General features: G+C 40.6%; 1 protein-coding gene across 1 annotated transcript in view; it reads left to right on the top strand.

Annotated features, from left to right (window-relative positions):
* Positions 1-18,790, top strand: part of NOTCH2 (notch receptor 2) — a 177,485-nt gene that overhangs the window by 88,625 nt on the left and 70,070 nt on the right. Inside the window, exon 5 of the mRNA XM_079932106.1 lies at positions 8,678-8,800. Coding sequence (XP_079788232.1) covers positions 8,678-8,800 — 123 coding nt within the window. The remainder of the gene's footprint in view (positions 1-8,677; positions 8,801-18,790) is intronic.

The raw sequence follows: 18,790 nt of genomic DNA, 5'->3' as shown, positions 1-18,790 counted from the left end.
GAAGTTTTTAGCAGGGAGAGAGTGATTATTCACTCCCATAGCCTCTGCATTGTTATCCATTAGCCATGATAACAACCTTAGGGAATTCTGAGAGTGTGTCCAGGAAAGGATCTGTCAAACCAGAATAGTATCTCCTCCTTGAGAAAGGAAATAACCAAGGATTCCACAGTTGAGAGGTTGCCAGGGCTAGTGGGATGGAGTAAGGAGATCCTGGCTGTCTCTTACACTCTCCTTATAGTTTAAAGCAAGACATTTTTTTACACACTGACGAAGTGTGTGCATGTATGTGTGTGTTTGGGGTCAGGATGGGGGTGCAGCGTTGGGGGCAGAAGATTTGGCAAAGAGGTTACTAACATGTATTTCATGCCTTTTATGAGTCAGGCACTGTGCCAGGTACTTCTGCTTCCATTAGCTCCATTACACAAAAACCTTGGGGTTAGGTATTGTTTTTCTGGTTTCCCAGGTGAAGCAACTCAAGTTTGGAGATGTTAAGTGATTTACTCAAAGTTGCACAGCTGACATGTGGTTAGGCTGAGTCCTGAAATCCAAGCAGGTTATTTCCAAAGCCTGTGCTTTGTACACCTTGTTCCATGACACTGTACTACTTGTCTTCCCCTGAAGGTGCTTTGAAATGTGTAAGACTTTTTGTTAAATGCTTAGAGGTGTTTGGGTTAAAAAAATGTAGGTTCATGTTAAAAGAAAAAGGAGATACTTCTAATTATGTTCAGTCAGTATTTGTTACATACATACATATCATGCAGATATTTAAAAACAGTTAAGTAGGCTAGTTCTTGCCTTTCAGGGTTGCATGATCTAAAACAGATGACGTCAGCTTGGACCATGTATAGAAGGAAATTAAAAAAGAATTCAAAACAATAGATAATGCAGTAACACTGAATAAATATATATATTTATACATTGTATAAGATTTTACGCTCATTGTTTTTATGTACCAGGTGGAGTTTGCAAAGTATTAACTTTATTTCCACATGGGGAAATAATGCCTGGAGATGATTTTCTTTTACAGAGTCCTTTTCATGATGCAGTACCATTGTCCTTGTCCCTCCCCCATTGCCCTCCACACTGTCCAAGAGACTAAAATGTTACTTAAAATAATAATTACTCTCTAGGGCTTCCCTGGTGGCGCAGTGGTTGAGAGTCTGCCTGCCGATGCGGGGGACACGGGTTCGTGCATTATTATTATTATTATTTTTTGCTGTATGTGGGCCTCTCACTGTTGCGGCCTCTCCCGTTGTGGAGCACAGGCTCCGGATGCGCAGGCTCAGCGGCCATGGCTCACGGGCCCAGCCGCTCCGCGACATGTGGGATCCTCCCAGACCGGGGCACGAACCCGTGTCCCCTGCATCGGCAGGCGGACTCTCAACCACTGCGCCACCAGGGAAGCCCACAACACCATTATTTGAAGAGAATCATTATTTCAGTTCTAAAGGTGGGGAAACCAAGTCAGCAAGAGGCAAAGTAGCTTTTGTCCAGGTTCTGCAATTCTCAGATGGCTGCTTCCCACCACATTTCAAGTCTTTGCAGTTTTAACTGAGGCCTACCCTGATCACCCTATTTCAGGTTGTAACCATTCCCTTCCCCCTTCATTCCTGACCCTAGTCTACTTTTTTTCTTTTCTTTTCTTTTCTTTTTTTGTAACACTTGTCATTGTCTTACTATATAATTTGTGCTGTATAATTTACCTCATTATGTCTATTGTTTATTGTCTGTCTTTTCTAAATTCTGCTGCCTCTTCGCCTCTCCAGAGTGAATGCTAGGATCTTTGTTTTTATTTAGTGATACGTCCCAAGCACCTAGAAGCCATGCCAGGTATATAATAGGCACATACCTATCGATTGACAGATTGAGTTTAGTATAATATGGTAGTATTGAGAACGTAACTTTGGTCTTTTCATTTTCTTCCTGGTAACATGCACCCTAGACTTAGTCTAGCTTCTCCTTCTGTACTTGTTTATACTAGTACTGCGTAAAAAGAATTGGAGTTCTTTTCAACTCTGAAAGTCAGTGAACCCCACATAAGTTAGTGATTGTTTTTGAATGGTTAAAATATAGTTCTTTTCCTGCAAAGGGCACTGTAGTTACTGAGTTGATTTTAGAATTATTTTAAGACTGATGGGGAGGGAATTAAAACTACAAGAATGACTCATCCTGTGTAATAAAGAAAGAAGTGTTTCTCCATAGAGGGAAGAAAAAAAGGAATATATTCAAGAGGGAACTGATAGAGTCAAACCAAGGAACTGTATTTCATCTTCTTGGAGCAGCAACGGTTAATAATCCAGATCCTTATGAACTACCGTTAGGTAAAGTTTTTAGCAGAAGCCCCGAGGAGGAGCACTCAACCAGAGTAATTTTAACAAAAGAACAAAATAGAAAATAAATTCTTGAATCACTGATTCCCAATTTTTGGGGGTCAGTGGGGGGGAGAATGAGTTAAACTGGTTTTATGTTTGTGATATTTTAAGAAGTAGCACAGGTCATCAGAAAGCAGTGGGTTGTTTGTATCTCCTGGCTGTACCTGTGAGTCCACAGTTGGATAGGGCAGTCCCTGATGGACTTTCCCTTTTTCTTTCTCTCCTGTACCTCCTTATTCCTTTATGATTTTTAAACTTCATAAAAAGCTGTCTGATCCATCCTGTCCAAACAAGGAAGGTTTATCCTTTGTAAGTCACCTCTGTACACTACAGGCTGATGATATGTTATATCCCTATATCATTAAAATAAAGCTTAACCACATTTTGTGGCTTTTGTGTCTGCTCTGCAGTTGCTGAGCTTAAAAACTGTTAGAAAGAGTTCCCTCTTGCATTCTCATATGCACGGGCATGTGATGTTCTCTTGGGTATTATACTAATCATATTCTGGCAGGTTTCACTGGAGCAGACGCAGAAATTGTCGTACCATTTTGCAGGGCGCATTATTTTAGCTCCTCTAACCTGGGCCCTGCGTCTAGTTGTACTTGATGTTCCTGGAAGTTTTTCCTGTTCTGTCATGCTTGGCAGTTTTGCCCGTGCTACCTCCTCAGCCTTCTGTCACTTACCTCCCCCACCCACCCTGCCTTTTTATATAGAACTTATTCCTTATGATGTGTCAAAGGCACCTCCTTCACTGAAATGCCTTCCATATTCCCTACCCCGCGGGGACTAGAGACCTGAGGTCTTTCGCAACCTGTATACATCTAGCACAGCACTTATCTAACTGACTGTTCATCCTTGCCAGTAGACACCCTCATTTAAATTCCCCAGTATCCAGCTTACTGCCTGGAACAAAATTGAGACTTAATGAATATTTGACAAATGAATGAATTGAATGTGATAGAGAAGAGAATTCCTATATTCTATAATTTTAAAAAATGCTCTGAATTTATTTCTTTTGAACCCCTTTATTCATTTCTCTGACTTCTTTGGAGGTAAAGTTAGAAAGGGAAGTGGAGATGATTTGGGAGCTATAGAGGGAGGCAGGTAGGAGCAGCCACCTGGGTGGGTGGTGGGGCAGGCATCCAGGGGCCAGTCATGGGGTCGGTGAGCTCATTGGGGCCCATTCAGAGGACGGATGCAGTGTGCCGAGGAAACCAGTGGGGCAGAGGTGGGGCCCGCTTGCTCTTGTGACAGGTTTCTTCCCAGAGGCGGGGGAGAAGGTAGCACGTAGCTGTTTACTTTTGTGCCTTTGTCCAGTTCCAGGCATCCCTGGGTTTTCCTCACTCTTTCATCCCTGTGCCCAGAAGCTCTTCCTGAGGACCTTCAGCCTGGCCTGGGAGAATCCGGGTTGTGTCATCTCAGCTTCCCCTTTCTGCTGTCTTCTTTGTGCCTCTGTACCAAGCCTTTCCACCCTCACACCTCCCGGGGGCTGAAAATGGAAAGATGTGGACGCTCTCTTGAGAGATGCTGTTCTCTGTGTGGGATGACAAGTTCGAAAGACACTTTTCTGCTCCCCACCCTCACTGTCATCATTTATCAGTTACGTGGCCCATGGTTTTATAACAGCACAGTCTTAAAATGTTCCTTCTGAGTTTAATTTCTTTCTTTTTGGCCTTTTAAGGATGTGAATTGGCTTTAAGCAGTGGACTCCTTTTAGTACAGTCATGTGAGCCTTTCTGTAAGTCTTTTACACCCATCCCACCCACAGGTCTGGAGACTTGTCTGTTTCCCTTTCCCTTAAAACATTTTTAAGAAGTGATTCCACTATAACTTATTCATTTAAGCCTTACCCTCCCTCCCTACTCCCCTCGCCCTTAGGTAGACTTTCTTATAAGAATTTGCTAGCTCTTTCCACAAAGAGTACTGTAACTCTATTTTTTTTCAGTACGCGGGCCTCTCACTGCTGTGGCCTCTCCCATCGTGGAGCACAGGCTCCGGACGCGCAGGCTCAGTCACCATGGCTCACGGGCCCAGCCGCTCCGCGGCATGTGGGATCTTCCCGGACTGGGGCACGAACCCGTGTCCCCTGCATCGGCAGGCGGACTCTCAACCACTGCGCCACCAGGGAAGCCCTCTGTAACTCTATTTTTAAAGCATAAATCCTGTCTTAACTTTGGAGGAGAACTGATTTGGTTAGGGTTTTCTCAGACATGGGAACTTTTGACCCAAGATCAGTTTTTCAGATTAATGAAAGGGAACTCTGGGGTCCCAGAGATCATACTGATTGAAATTGAATAAAATTTCTGGTTGAGAGCTTTCCTGGTGGCGCAGTGGTTGAGAGTCCGCCTGCCGATGCAGGGGACACGGGTTCGTGCCCCGGTCTGGGAGGATCCCACATGCCGCGGAGCGGCTGGGCCCGTGAGCCGTGGCCGCTGAGCCTGCGCGTCCGGAGCCTGTGCTCCCCAACGGGAGAGGCCACAGCAGTGAGAGGCCCACGTACTGCAAAAAAAAAAAAAAAAAAAAAAATTTCTGGTTGAGTACTGACTACTAGGCATTTAAACTTGGGTAGGTCAGCCACGTGGCCTTTACCTTCTTCATCTGTAACTTAGAAGGATCAGAGTAGATAATCTCTCAGGGTTGCTTTGATCCCATTGATATATAATATTGGGTTGGCCAGAAAGTTCGTTTGGGTTTTTCTGTAACATCTTATGGCAAAACCCAAGCACACTTTTTGGCCAAGCCAATAGTATTAGCTAATATGTGTAAAACACTTCCTGTGCATCAGGCATTGTTCTAAGTGCTTTTCCTTCTAATATAACAGCTTTATTGAGATATAATTTGCATACCTTGTAATTTTCTCTTTTAAAGTGTACAATTCAGTGGTTTTTAGTATATTTACAGATATATGTAACCATCACCACAATAAATTTTAGCTCATTTTTATCACTTCAAAAGAAGCTTAGTATTCATTAGCAGTCATTCCCTAACCTCCCCCTAACTCCTTCCCAGCACTAGGCAACTCCTAATCTACTTTCTTTATAGAACTGCCTATTCTGGACATTTCATATAAATGGGAACACACAGTATGTGGTCATTCGTGATTGGCTTCTTTCACTTAATGTTTTCAAAATTCATCTGTGTTGCAGGAGGTATCAGTACTTCATTCCTTTTTATGGCTGAATCATATTCCATTGTATGGATTTACCACTTTGTATCAGTATTTATCCACTCGCCAGGGAATTGACATTTGGGCTGCTTCCACTTTTTTGGGCTATTTTGAATAATGCTGCTGTGAACATTCTTGTACAAGTTTTTGAGTGGACATATGTTTTCATTTTTGGGGTATATACTTATGAGAGGAATTGCTGGGTGATATGGTAACTCTAATCTCTTCGTGACTGCCACACTATATCCCATAGTGACTGCACTATCTTACATTACAACCAGCAGTGTATGAGGATTCCCAATTTCTCCATATCCTTGCCAACACTTGTTGTTATCTGTCTTTTTAATTATAGCCATCCTAGTGGGTGTGAAGTGATAGCTTATCATGGTTGTGGTTTGCATTTCCTTCATGGCTGGTGTTGAGCATCGTTTCATGTGCTTATTGGCCATTTATATATCTTCTTTGGAGAAATGTCTATTTAGATTTTTTATCCATTTTATAACTGGGCTATTTGTATTATTATATTATATATATTGTATTTTAATTTTTGTTGTAAGAATTCTTTCTATAACCTAGATATAAGTCTCCTAACAGATACATGATTTGCAAGTATTTTCCCCCATTCTGTGGGCTGTCTTTTTACTTTCTTTATGGTATCCTTTGAAGCCCAAATGTTTTTGATTTTGAGGAACTCCAAACTATCAATTTTTTCTTTTGTTGCTTGTGCTTTTGGTCATATTTAAGAAATCTCTGCTTAGCCCACATCACAGAGATTTACTCCTATGATTTATTCTAAGGGTCTTGTAATTTTAACTCTTACATTTTGAGTTCGTTTTTGTGTATGGGATGAGGAAGGGGTCCAACTTTATTCTTTTGCATCTAGATATTCAGTTGTTCCAACACAACTTACTGAATTAAGTGTTTTTTATATCTGACTCATTTAATCCTTAAAACAACCTTTCAGGTAGGTCCTGTTAATTACCCCAGAGAGGAAAGAAAGTTTAAGTATCTTGCCCGTGTTCACTCAGCTACTGCATGGCAAGGGTGAGAATTGAATCTAGGCAGTTTGGCCCCAGAGGCCATGCTTCAACCATGAATTAACTCTTTCACCTACTTGTCTTCTTACCTACCTACATAGTGACAGGTAAGAACTAAAACAGTCATAAAAAGAAGGCATTTTATTTCTTATATATTGTGGTTATGTTGAAATGCTTCTGCTTTCTTAATTTGTCTGTGGTTGGTGAATTCAGTTAGCTGTAGCACTGGCAAATATAAATTCAAGGTCACAGTTTCAGGTCCTTATAGTTTGGCTACAAAGTCTTCATCACCTCCTTGACACCCTAGTCAACCATATTTAGTCACCAGGGAGATCAAGTTAGGGGGAGGATGACCAATAGCAGTTCTGGAACACCACCAGACCACACAGGTTCTAACAGCGGTGGACCAGGACCCTGTATTTCCCTCCTACACTCTAAAACTATCTTTAACTTTTCTGAAGAATGTTTCCATTTAAGAGCACTAGGCTAGAAATGAGACCTCAGTTATTGTTCAGGGACTGTACTTTCTGGACCTGTAGATTTGCCCTCACCTTAGCATAATTATGGGTGGGCTTAAACAATTCAACATTTACTGACTCATTAGTCCATTTGTAAGACTTACATGTGATTAAACAGATATAGGAGTAATATGATTAATTTTTTTAAAAATCTGAGTCTATAAAATTTTTCATAGTCTTTCTCAAGCTTACTTAATGACTCATCTGCTTGAATGGACTGAGTACCAAACACCTAGAGAAACAGAATTCTCTTCAGTCAAGCTCTCAATTATCTCCGTCTTCTACAAAATGATTTCCTTTACTCTCTGGGTAATTTTTTTGGTTGCTTGGTTCATACTCATTTACATGACTGCTACTGTATTCAGAGAAACCAGACTTGTTCCAGTGTAACAGAGCAGATGTAGAATACTGCAGTAGCTTGTGGTAAGGAATGAATAAAGCAAGGTGTGATTGATGTCTGTCCCACTCACCAGACTGTAATGCCCCCAAAGCAGGGACTCTTTCTTTTACTCACCTATACCAGTGCCTCGTATAAGACCCAATAAGTGTTTTGAGTAAGAGAGAGAAACTTAAGGGACATTTTGAAGAGGGCAAATACTTAGTCACATGTATTTCAAATAAGAGGATGATCAGTGAACTTTCTCTCTTGTTTTAAAGCTGGTAGTCTTCTATTTTAATAGCTAAGAGATTTGGTAGCAAGGAGAGAGAAAGAAGAAGCCCAATGTATAAATTACAGAGGAACATTCTATGGGCAGTTAGGGTGAAGTTTGGTGTGCTAGTTTCATTTTTCATGGAAGGGAGAAATCAAGTGGAAGGAAGCAATGCTGTTAATGTGAAGAGGAGGATGAAGAATTTGAAGGGTTGGTTAGTTAGTAATAATAGTTAGCAAGTTTAGTTAGTAATAATGCCACCCGATATTCAGATAGCTTTTTATATTTATTTCTACCTTACTCATGATGTGGCACTTGTAACAACCTAGAAAGGCAGGCTGGGCAGGTGCAGTCAGCCTCATTTTACAGATGAGAAAGCTACTTCAGAGTTTGTAATTTACCATGTATTAAATAGCTTATAAGCAGTGAGGTTGGAACTTGACCCGTATCTTCAGACTTTTAAGTTCAATATTTTTTCTTATGTCCCCCCCACCACGCTGATTTTCCCAAGGGGAAAAAAAAAAGGAATTTAAATTTAATTAGGTAGTCTTTTATCTGTTCTTCCCATTAATCTAGCATGGAGCTGGGGAAAATCTAATACCTTTTTTTTTTTATAACGAGTAAATAGCTGTTCTGAGTAGACATTTATCTTCACTGGGATTTTATTTCATGAAAACACTTTGAAATACTTGTGAGGTAACTATGAAGGCATGTCATTGGCATAATGAGTCATTTTAAGTGTCTAACTATGCTTGAGGCAAGAGAAGACAGAAGATTGGGGGATTTTTATATGGTGAGTCTTGGGTTGACCAGCTGCTGCCTATTGAATTGAAATAATGAAGTCAGTCTGTTCTGATGACCATGCCCTGTGGAGAAGAGCAGATCACACCATCTGTGTGAGAATTTATCATTTTCTCTCTTCTTGTCTTACTAGGTTTTGAAGGGGTCACCTGTGAGCGGAATATTGATGACTGTCCTAATCACAAGTGTCAGAATGGAGGGGTTTGTGTGGATGGGGTCAACACTTACAACTGCCGCTGCCCCCCTCAGTGGACAGGTATGTACGGTGTGACAGATCAGTCAGAATGGGGCATAGGTTGGTAACCAGTGGCAGTCTGTTATTGAAGTGGGCGTCTTTTACAAGGGTCTCGGCGCTACGTCATTGGGTATAGTGCTAACCCCATATGTTCCCCCATGTTCACTTGAAGGAAGAAATATTTTCATGGGTATTTATTGGGCAGGTGCTGTGGGAGATACGAGAAAGAACGTTATTGAAAGACTCTGACGTTATTACCTGGTAGAGCAGCACATTGCCTGGAACATAGTAGATGCTTATTAAATATTTGAGAGGAAAGGAACATACTTAAATGCAAAAATATAAATGTTCTTACCATATACACACAAAAAATGGTAACTGTGTGACGTAATGGATGTGTTAACTGATTTTATCGTGGTAATCATTTCACAATACATATGTATATCAAATCATCATGTTGTACTCCTTAAACTTACACAAATGTTATGTTAAATATAGCTCAATAAAGCTGGAAAAGAAGAAGAAGCTACAACTTGTCAAGTTTTGGTGTAGTATCAAAGAATATTCATAATTACATGAAAAGGTTATTAAAATGCTCTTCTTCCAACTAAAAAAAAAAAAGAAAATAAATTACGCAGGCTGTGAGAGTTCAGAGCTTATTGTTTGTTCACAGACAGAAATCCATCTCATCTTATTGTCATGTCCTATAATTATGCAAAGGGTTGGGCAGGTCCTCTTGATGACATTATTTTTACGACACCCATCTCCATTGCTATTTTTTCCTTTTTTGTATCCCTTTTTGCACACAGATTTTTCTGCCTCTGACATTAGAAGAGTAGTCTTGCTTAAATTTACAACCTCTTGGAAGCTTCTAATGTTGTCTTAAGCAGATTTTCCTCTTATTTTTGAAATTGAGTTTATGCAGACATTTGGTTCCAATTTCTGTTTATATCTATTTATCTAACTGAAAGTGGAGACAAGTAAGAACTGATTAAGTGATTAAAACTGAGCCTTTTTGAGAGAAGTTGATTGATTTAATGTGGAAACCCAAGAATAAGTTAACGTTATAAGGAAGAAACTCCAGTACCAGTGAAGGATTGTGCCCAGCAAAGGAGTCTTGAAATTGGATTGCTGTTGTTACTACCGGATATTCCTTAGAGTCTCCGAATTGCCTTCCCTCATCTGCAGCAGCTAATTATTTAGAGTACTCTTTAGAGCCGTAGACTTAGGAATAGAAAAAGATTAAAAGGGTTTAAAACTTCAATAATACGATTTCCTGGAAGGGCACACATTTCTGCTTTTAATCCCCAAACTGTCTTTTTTTTTTTTTTTTTTAAGATACTTTCCCACTGGGTTTCCCTAAAATTGGACTTCCCCTAGAATTTCTTCTTGATTTCTTGATCCTAGGACTTTACTCCCAACCCTCTGCTCTTTCTGTCATAGTCTCTCTTCTCTTTAGCTTTTGCCATTTCTCTGGTGATTTTTTTCATAGGCCATTTTTTTTTCCAACTTAAAAAGATTACTGTAAAGTTAATTATGTGACAAATAGTAACTGGAAAGATTTGAATTTTTCTCTTTTTAATGATCCTCACAGTGGTATTGGGCAGGATGAGATACTTGTTAGGAACTTGACCCCCTTCTAATCTCTCCCTTGCCCTGTGGGAGAGAGTGGCTCTGTGTGGTACCAAGGCTCCTGATGCCAATGAAGATTAAATGATAATTGTGATTTCACTGCTGACTTTTCTTTGATAGCACACTCAGTTTCCTGCTTTGATATTAATTAGGAAGGTCCAATCTTGGGGGAAAGTTTCCCAGTGAAATGATATTTTACCAAAATTTCTTGCCCCAGGGTGTTTAGTAAATACCTTTTTCCAATGAAAGCCCTTTGAAGATGTTTCTTTTTCCATGTGCTTTTGTATTTTTTCTAGAGGGGATGGCAGAATTGATAATTCAATGTGTCAATGTGTCAGTATTTATTTCTTTTGATCTGCTGTCATTGAAAATACCCTCAGTCTTTGGTTTCCCACCACAGGTTTCCTTCTTCTTTTTCACCAATGCCAATCTTTGACTTCCAGTGACAGCCTTGTTTTTTTTTTTTAACTGTCCCGATGACCAACAGGGTAAAGTCCAAGGTCCTTCCTTCATTATGTGAAGTCCTCCCTGGCCTCAGCCCCATCTGCTTCTTCGGCGATAAGAACAGCGTCCTACATCAGCCACGCCCCATGTCCTTGTTCACACCGTTTCTTTTCTTTGGATTTCTCTTCTCCTCTCCTCTCCCTATAGTCCTCACCATTTTTGCCTGCCTGGCTCAGATCAAGTGGGTACCACCTTCAGGAAGCACCCCCCCATGCCCTCTCTCTAGGCTGAGCTAAGTGTTACCCTCTGGGCTCCCTTACTACCCCATACATTCCTCTGTGATAATGCTCACCACATTAATATTAGCATTATTATGTGCTTGAGGTGAGGGAATGGGATCACTGAACTGTTGATGACGTCAGTTACCAGAGCGCTTTACAGACCTTTGTTGTCAGTAGCATAGAGCTGAGCTGTTCCTGATCCCAGCCCCAACCTCATTCTGAGAAGAATAGAAAGAAAATTTTGGGTTGTAGTGTTCCTATTGATATTGACATTAGAGCTGTAAATAAAGTCACATTAGTATTTTCTGCCTTATACAAATTAAGGAAATGAATGGGGCTGGGAGCTGAGAGTTAACCAATGTTTATTAGCACCCAAATACTGAGCTAATTACAGTGTTTTATTTTATGTAATCTTCACAATAGCTGTATGAGGAGTAGAGTTTTTTTTTTTTTTGCGGTACGCGGACCTCTCACTGTTGTGGCCTCTCCCGTTGCGGAGCACAGGCTCCGGACGCGCAGGCTCAGCGGCCATGGCTCACGGGCCCAGCCGCTCCGCGGCATGTGGGATCCTCCCGGACCGGGGCACAAACCCGTCCCCTGTATCGGCAGGCAGACTCTCAACCACTGCGCCACCAGGGAAGCCCTGATTACTGTTTTTGACATCATATTTTACATCTTTCTGTGTTTCCATTAACTACTTCTTGTGGCTCTAGATGATTTTACTACTTTTGTCTTTTAACCTTCCTACTAGGCTTTATAAGTAGTTGATCTACTACCTAGTCCAGTGCAGAGTGGTTTTACCTGACATGGTTGTCTAGAATAGTACTAATTTGTGCCTTCAAAGGCTACCACTCTTCTGGACAAACTAAAGCCCAGGGGGAAGAAAGAAATTGGTGTTGGGAGTTGGGCAAATGGTTTACTTTTTTTTTTTTTTTAATAGGAATCTTGTTATAGAGATAAGTCGGTAGTTGGATGTTCCTTTAGGATATGTATGTATACCTAAGGATTTGAGGAAGCCTGAGCACAAATGTCTTGACTATTACTGTCTTTGGCTCCAAGCCATCTTATGAGAGAAGGTCTGCTCTGGCAGATATCCACTTAAGAAAAAAAGTTACAAAAGGTCCCCAAATTAATTGAAGCCATGTAGATTAATGTTTTGTCTACATAGGTTGTTATTTGAATTTTCCTTTTAAAGGTTCATTTCCTTCAGAATTAAAGTTGACTCTAAAGTCAACTCACAAATTCCTCTCTGGCTGCTTTTGGTTTTGGGTTCACTCGTAGGGCAGACATGATTTATTTTCCTGTGCAGAACCCAGAAATGTAATTTCAGCTTGGGCTTGGAATAGTGCTTTGGGACACTAAGCAGAAGTGAACAATGGAAGTTAGGTGGACATGAGTCAAATGAAACCAATCACACTTTCTCTCAGCTCTCCTTTATAGCATGATGAACCTAACGTGTTAGTTAAGATTTCCTTTGCTGTCAATTGCTCCAACTTCAGCAAAAATTTTTGGCACAAATCACCAAGTACATACTGCCAGAGGTGCTCTCTGGGAATGGAGTCTTTTCATGGTGGTATTTTGATTTTGAACTCAGTGCTCCTATTTCAGACTTGCCTCTAGTTGGTGCAAGTTGTTCTCTAGAATGAGGCTTTTCTCAAAATCACTTTTCTGTATTTTTAATACTATAGAAATGGAGCATTTTGGTGAGAGTGGAAACTAAGTATATCTGGGACTGCAAAAGTTTTTTCATCTGTAGTCTGCATGGAGGAATGGAAAAATGCATCTCCCGTTTCAGTTTCTCTGCTGTCAACTTGATTGTGGGGATTTGAAAATAAGCCTGTTTTTTTGAATTCTGCTCCATCCCCCCAACCCAACCTCAGTTTGCTATCATTTGAGCAGACTGCCGGAGTGCTAACCTAAAGCACTGTCATCCCAGAGGTCTCAGAGCTAATTAGTGGTTGTGTTGGTGGGAACAGGGGTGAGTGGTTAGTGTGGCCCAATAAATGCAGGAGGTGAGACTGAGGGATCTTTTCTGCCCTCGTGTTCCATGACTCAATGTCTGGCTTTTGCTGCATCCCAGGAAAGATCCAGTTTCATTTCATGACTTTTCAAGCCCTCAGAGAATGGTTGTAAGGTAGCTTCAATAACAGATATTTACTGATTAACTTACAGTTACATACTATGCTAGATGCTATAAGAGACACAGAAAAGAAATATATCAATTCCTCATCTTTGAAGAATGGTCAAATTCACTAGGAAGAAATAAGGAAGTCAACACATAACCACAATAGGAGTTAAAAAGTAGGAATGATCATGAGTTTGAAAGAAGCATGGATAGGAATTGGGGACCATCTAAGTCAGGGGTACCCAACCCCCAGGCCATGGACTGGTAGCAGTCCATGGCCTGTTAGGAACTGGGCCGCACAGCAGGAGGTGAGTGTCGGGTGAGCGAGCGAAGCTTCATCTGTATTTACAGTCGCTCCCCATCACTCTCATTACAGCCTGAGTTCCGCCTCCTGTCAGATCAGCAGCGGCATTAGATTTTCATAGGAGCATGAACCCTACTGTGAACTGCGCATGCGAGGGATCTAGGTTGTGCCTCCTTATGAGAATCTAATGCCTGATGATCGGAGGTGGAGCCAAGGCGGTGATACTAATGCTGGGGAGGGGCTGCAAATACAGATTATCATTAGCAGAGAGGTGTGACTGCACAGAGCCCATAATAAATCAGTTGCTTGTAGACGCATATCAAAACCCTATCAGTGAGGGGCAAGTGACAATGAAGCTGCATCTTATGGAGTAGGCTGGACATAAGCAACACACTTCGGGTGTCACTGTCTCCCATCATCCCCAGATGGGACCATCTAGTTGCAGGAAAACAAGCTCAGGACTCCCACTGATTCTGCATTATGGTGAGTTGTATAATTATTTCATTATATATTGCAATGCAATAATAATAGAAATAAAGTGCACAATAAATGTAATGTGCTTGAAACATCCCCAAACCATTCCCCCACCCTCTGGTCCTTGGAAAATTTGTATTTCAAGAAACCGGTCCCTGGTGCCAAGAAGTTTGGGGACCACTGATCTAAGCACTCGTTTGGGTGAGGGGGGAGATTGAGAAGAGTTAACATCTATTTTAAAATCTGAGTAGTGGGAGAATGTGGGGACTGTTGACAGAGATAAAGTAATAGGCTAGACATGGTGGTGAGTTTGAGGTGAGTTTTCCAAGTGAAAACATTCAGCAGTAAGACCTAGGAGGTCAAAATGGAGGTAGGGGCTAGAGACTCAGATTTTGAGTCTTATTTTTGGTTTCCTTGGAAATGTTCAAGTCTGTAAGGAAAGTGTGCGAACTGAGAAGGCCAGAGGGTCTGGATCTTAAGTCTACACTTAAGAAAATTGATGAGGAAAGGGATCCAAAGAATGAAGGTGAGAGAAGGGGACGTGTAAGAGTTCGGAAGAAGCTCTGCCATTATAGCATCACTGAGTCGGGGTGCATTTTAAGATTGTACCTTTGACTCAACTCTATATGCCTCTGTTATAACGCCTGCAATATTATACTGCTCTTACTGTTTTATATGCTTATTACCTCACCTAATACACTCTCAGCCTCTGGGGAATTGGGAACTGGCCTTACTTATTTTGGCATTCCCAGGACCAATTTTAACAAATGATGGTTATTGAATGAATGACAACCTGGAGACTCAAATCCAAATGATAATTGCAGAGAGTTAGTCAGAATTTTTGAGGTCACTGGAAATCTTCTAAAATGGAGTTTCTCCATAAAGGAGAGAAGAAAGCCAGATTGCAAGAGGTTAAAGAGAAAAGTGGATATTGAGGGAGGAGTAAAAGGAGGAGTGGGAATAAATCACTTATTCAAGATTTTGTACAGGTAAAAAATGGGGGGACAGAAAGAGAGAGACGGGGCAGCAGGGCAGTAGCTTTAGGGACAGAAACTTCATTCATGTGACTAACCATAGAACCTTGGCTAGACAAAGAGTTAAGGCAGCTGGAAAGGGGTTGGTTAGTGAACTGGGTTATTTAGGAGTGGTTTACTCTTTCAAGTTGTAGTGGGGAAAAATTAAGTGAAATGGTTGTTGAGAATGGGAGGGAAGGGAGATTGGAAGTTATATTCAGAGAGTGGAAGTACCAGTTTGAGATCTTGGAGTTGGAACAATGAGTGTCTTATAATGAGATCCAGAATGTGAGTCTGTTTGTGATAATGAGTGGATGTGGAGGTCTGTTGAGTTGAGAAAAGTAAGAACTCTTGGCTCAGATGACCTTATTGGTCCTCAACCCAGATGTTGATTTCATGGGAGATGGGAGAGCACAGAATGAGAGGAACATAAACCATGTGCTTAAGTAATTCAAGGAAGTGGAAGTTGGTCCACGAGGACAATAGAGGTGAAATGATTTAAATTATATTTAGTGTTTTTTTAATTTTAAAAGATATACATGTTTAGAATAATTTGAATTTGCATTCATCTCTCTACTTTTTTCTGTCAAAAATGAAAGTATATCCTTTTCTGTAAGGTAAGGAATGAACATATTTCTCTTAATCTTCTCCTCACTCTCCAGGTTTTGTTCATGTGATCTGGGATTTTAAAATTTATATTATAGTATTATTATTACTGAAATTTAAAGTCTTACCCATGTTCTTTAAAAATTATTGCTATGTATACTGTTTTAAAATCCAATTTATAACACTTTAGGCTTAGTTCTCTGTATAAGTTGTTCTATGCTAACTACCAGTACATTTATATCACAACCTTCTCATTCCTGAGTTTTTTATTTTCATTTACTTTTTCAGTCAAATGAGTATATCTTTGAGAATTTTTTTACAGAAAAGTGACATGTTGGCATATCCTCAGAGCTCTTGTATATTTGAAAAATATTTTTTTAATTTAGTTGCCTTCATACACAAATGGCATTTTGTATAGATACTGAATTCTTGGGTCACAAATTACATTGTTATGAAGTTCCTGGATATTGTTCCTTTGCTTCTTGTAATGAGTATTATAGGGAAGTCCAGTGTCTGCTCAGTCATTCTCTCTCTCCCTCTCTGTCTTTCTGTCTCTCCTTTCACCTCTCTCCTCCCTCTTTAAAATCAGAACTTTAACCAATATTGGTATAGGTATATTTCCTATTATTTTTTCCTAGTCTTTTCGAGCCCTTTGGATCTGCAGACTTAGTTCTATTCTCACCTCAGAAAAGATTATGTTTCTCATTTGTTTTTGTGTCTTCAGGAACACCTATTACCTTTACACTAGGTCTTCATTCTTCCTCATAGCTAAAATCTTTTCTCTCTATATTTTAATCTGCTTGTTTTTTTCTTTGCATTTCACAAGAGCTTCCTAAGTTTTTCCTTCATAAATGATTTTTCTTCATTGTCAGTTCTGTCCTTTATCATTTTCAATTCTGATTTGTATTTGAACGGCATTCTTATATTTGAAAAAAAATTTTTTTATTGGAGTATAGTTGATTTACATTCTTATATTCTTATAGTATTTACTCATTGCATCTAGGTCCTCTCTATTTCTGCCTTTGTCTCAGCCCACCCCATTTCATCAGAGTATGATGCCCTATATTTTCATTTCTTCTGAAAACCTACATGTGTATAAAATTCTTTAGAATACAGAACCAATTCTTTCTATGATGTACTAGTTGCTGGACGTGCACATTTTTCACAAGTATGCTTTTCATCTACATCTTAAGTGGTACCTCTACATCTTTTATATTGAAAAATGTTCTAATGGACTCCAGGTTGTTTTTTGTTTTACTCATTCTGCTCATTAGTAATGGCTTGCCCATAAATAGAGTAGATTGATTCTCTTTGGAACCCCTGCTACAGTTAGTTTCTTCTTCCAGGGAAGTGAGGGGCTCTTTTTGTAAACTGTTTAACAGCCCGGCAGCCCAAGGAAGTGCGAGAGCCAGAGTGTGGACCTCCTGGCAGGGAGACAGAAGTGTGGTACCACTTTCTTCTCTGTGTGGAGGAGCCTCTGTGCCAGCATCAGCTGTCTGAATACCCGGCATTGACACGACCTCCATCACTCCCCTCTAGTGGCTGAGGCTGGATGCTCTTTAGTGCTGTTGCATCCGGAATTTGCCCCAGAAGCACCACAGACTTTCTTGTTGCTCTAGCGGCCACAGGAGCCCTGGGACTCCTCAGTGCTTTAAATTGCTGTTGACCTGGAAGGATGGGGTGGAGTTCAGTCCATTCTCCCCGTAGCAGCATGGTGGGCTTTCTGAAACACAAATTGGGTTGTGTTGTTTCTTTGCCTAGCGTGATTCGGTAGGTCCCCCTTGTCTTTGGATAGAGTTCCAAGGCTCTGAGTATAACTCCCTCTCCAGCCTTATCTCCACGGATGCATGCCTTGTAATTGAACCACAGTGTTTTTTTTCATTGCCTCAAATAAGTCACATTTTGCCTTCTGTTCAAACCTGTACACATACACCTCCTTCTGCCTGAAGTACCCTCCCCACCATCCCTCTTTGTATACATCCTCTCACATATGTACACATTCTTACACAACCTGGTTAACATATAAAGTCCCTCTCTCTCTCTCTCTCTGTCTCTCGCTCTCTCTCTCTCTTTTTCTCTCTTTCTTAACAGTAATTTACAATTTATTCAGCTGTAATGCACTTATTCTGACTTTAAAGTAGCATCACGTGGCATACTTTTGAGTCCGTTCATGAGATTTCTGTTGTACTTATCTCCGTCTGTTTTATAGATTTGTGCACTCTCTGGCACGAGGGCATCCTTCTGGGTTTGGAACACACAGCAGTGAACACATGGATAAAAGAACCTCAGAAATAGTTAAAGCAGGAGACGATTGTGATCTTAGAATATCAAGACATATGCTGCCATTACTGTTAATATTTGTATGATAAATTTTTGTTGTAAATGCAACCTTAGGTGGTTTGAAGGTGTAGTCTGTAGGAAAGTGAATTGTCAAAAAACCCCACACTGCCTTGCTACAGGCTGCCTTTAGGCCATAATCTTGGCTTGCCAGTGAAACATAGCATCCCCCACTGGACCTGCAGAACATAGTTCTTCTCTGTTCTGCCCTGTGTTCCTAAGGCAATATGTATCTATTAGAGCACTTCTTACCCACTATTATAACTATTTATTTGGTTGTAAAACCCTTACTTGTCTGTACGTTCTGGGTGCAATCCACAACTCTTTTGTTTACCATTTTAGTCTCAGGTCAAGCCTGGCATGTAGTATATACGTATTTGTTGAATGAATGGAGCATTAAATTTTCCAGTTTGTTCCTGGCCCAATTTCATGCCTCCAAATTCAGGGCTATTATTGGGTGCTGTCAGGGTCTCTTCTCCTTACTTCCCTGAGACACTTTAGTATCTTTCTTCAGTGTGGACCGGGTCTGTACTATGTCTGTAAATCTGGACTAATTTTGTATGATAGTATTACGTTTGACAATCAGTGTAAGCACTCATCACAGTGTCTAGTACCTAGAAACAGCTGAATAAGTCTATTTTTACTATTTGAAGTCAGTAGCACCATTAGGAAATAAAGGAAAGAGTGATTCTTTGCCTATTTACCTTCATGCAGATGGAGGCAACTGAACGAGGAGGACCTCTACTGAGGAGGTCTGCCCGCTGATGGGATGTAGTCTTTAGGGCAATCTTGGGT

Source organism: Stenella coeruleoalba (assembly GCF_951394435.1).
Source record: "Stenella coeruleoalba genome assembly, chromosome: 1".
Lineage (NCBI taxonomy): Eukaryota > Metazoa > Chordata > Mammalia > Artiodactyla > Delphinidae > Stenella > Stenella coeruleoalba.
This window is presented reverse-complemented; position numbering and strand designations above follow the sequence as displayed.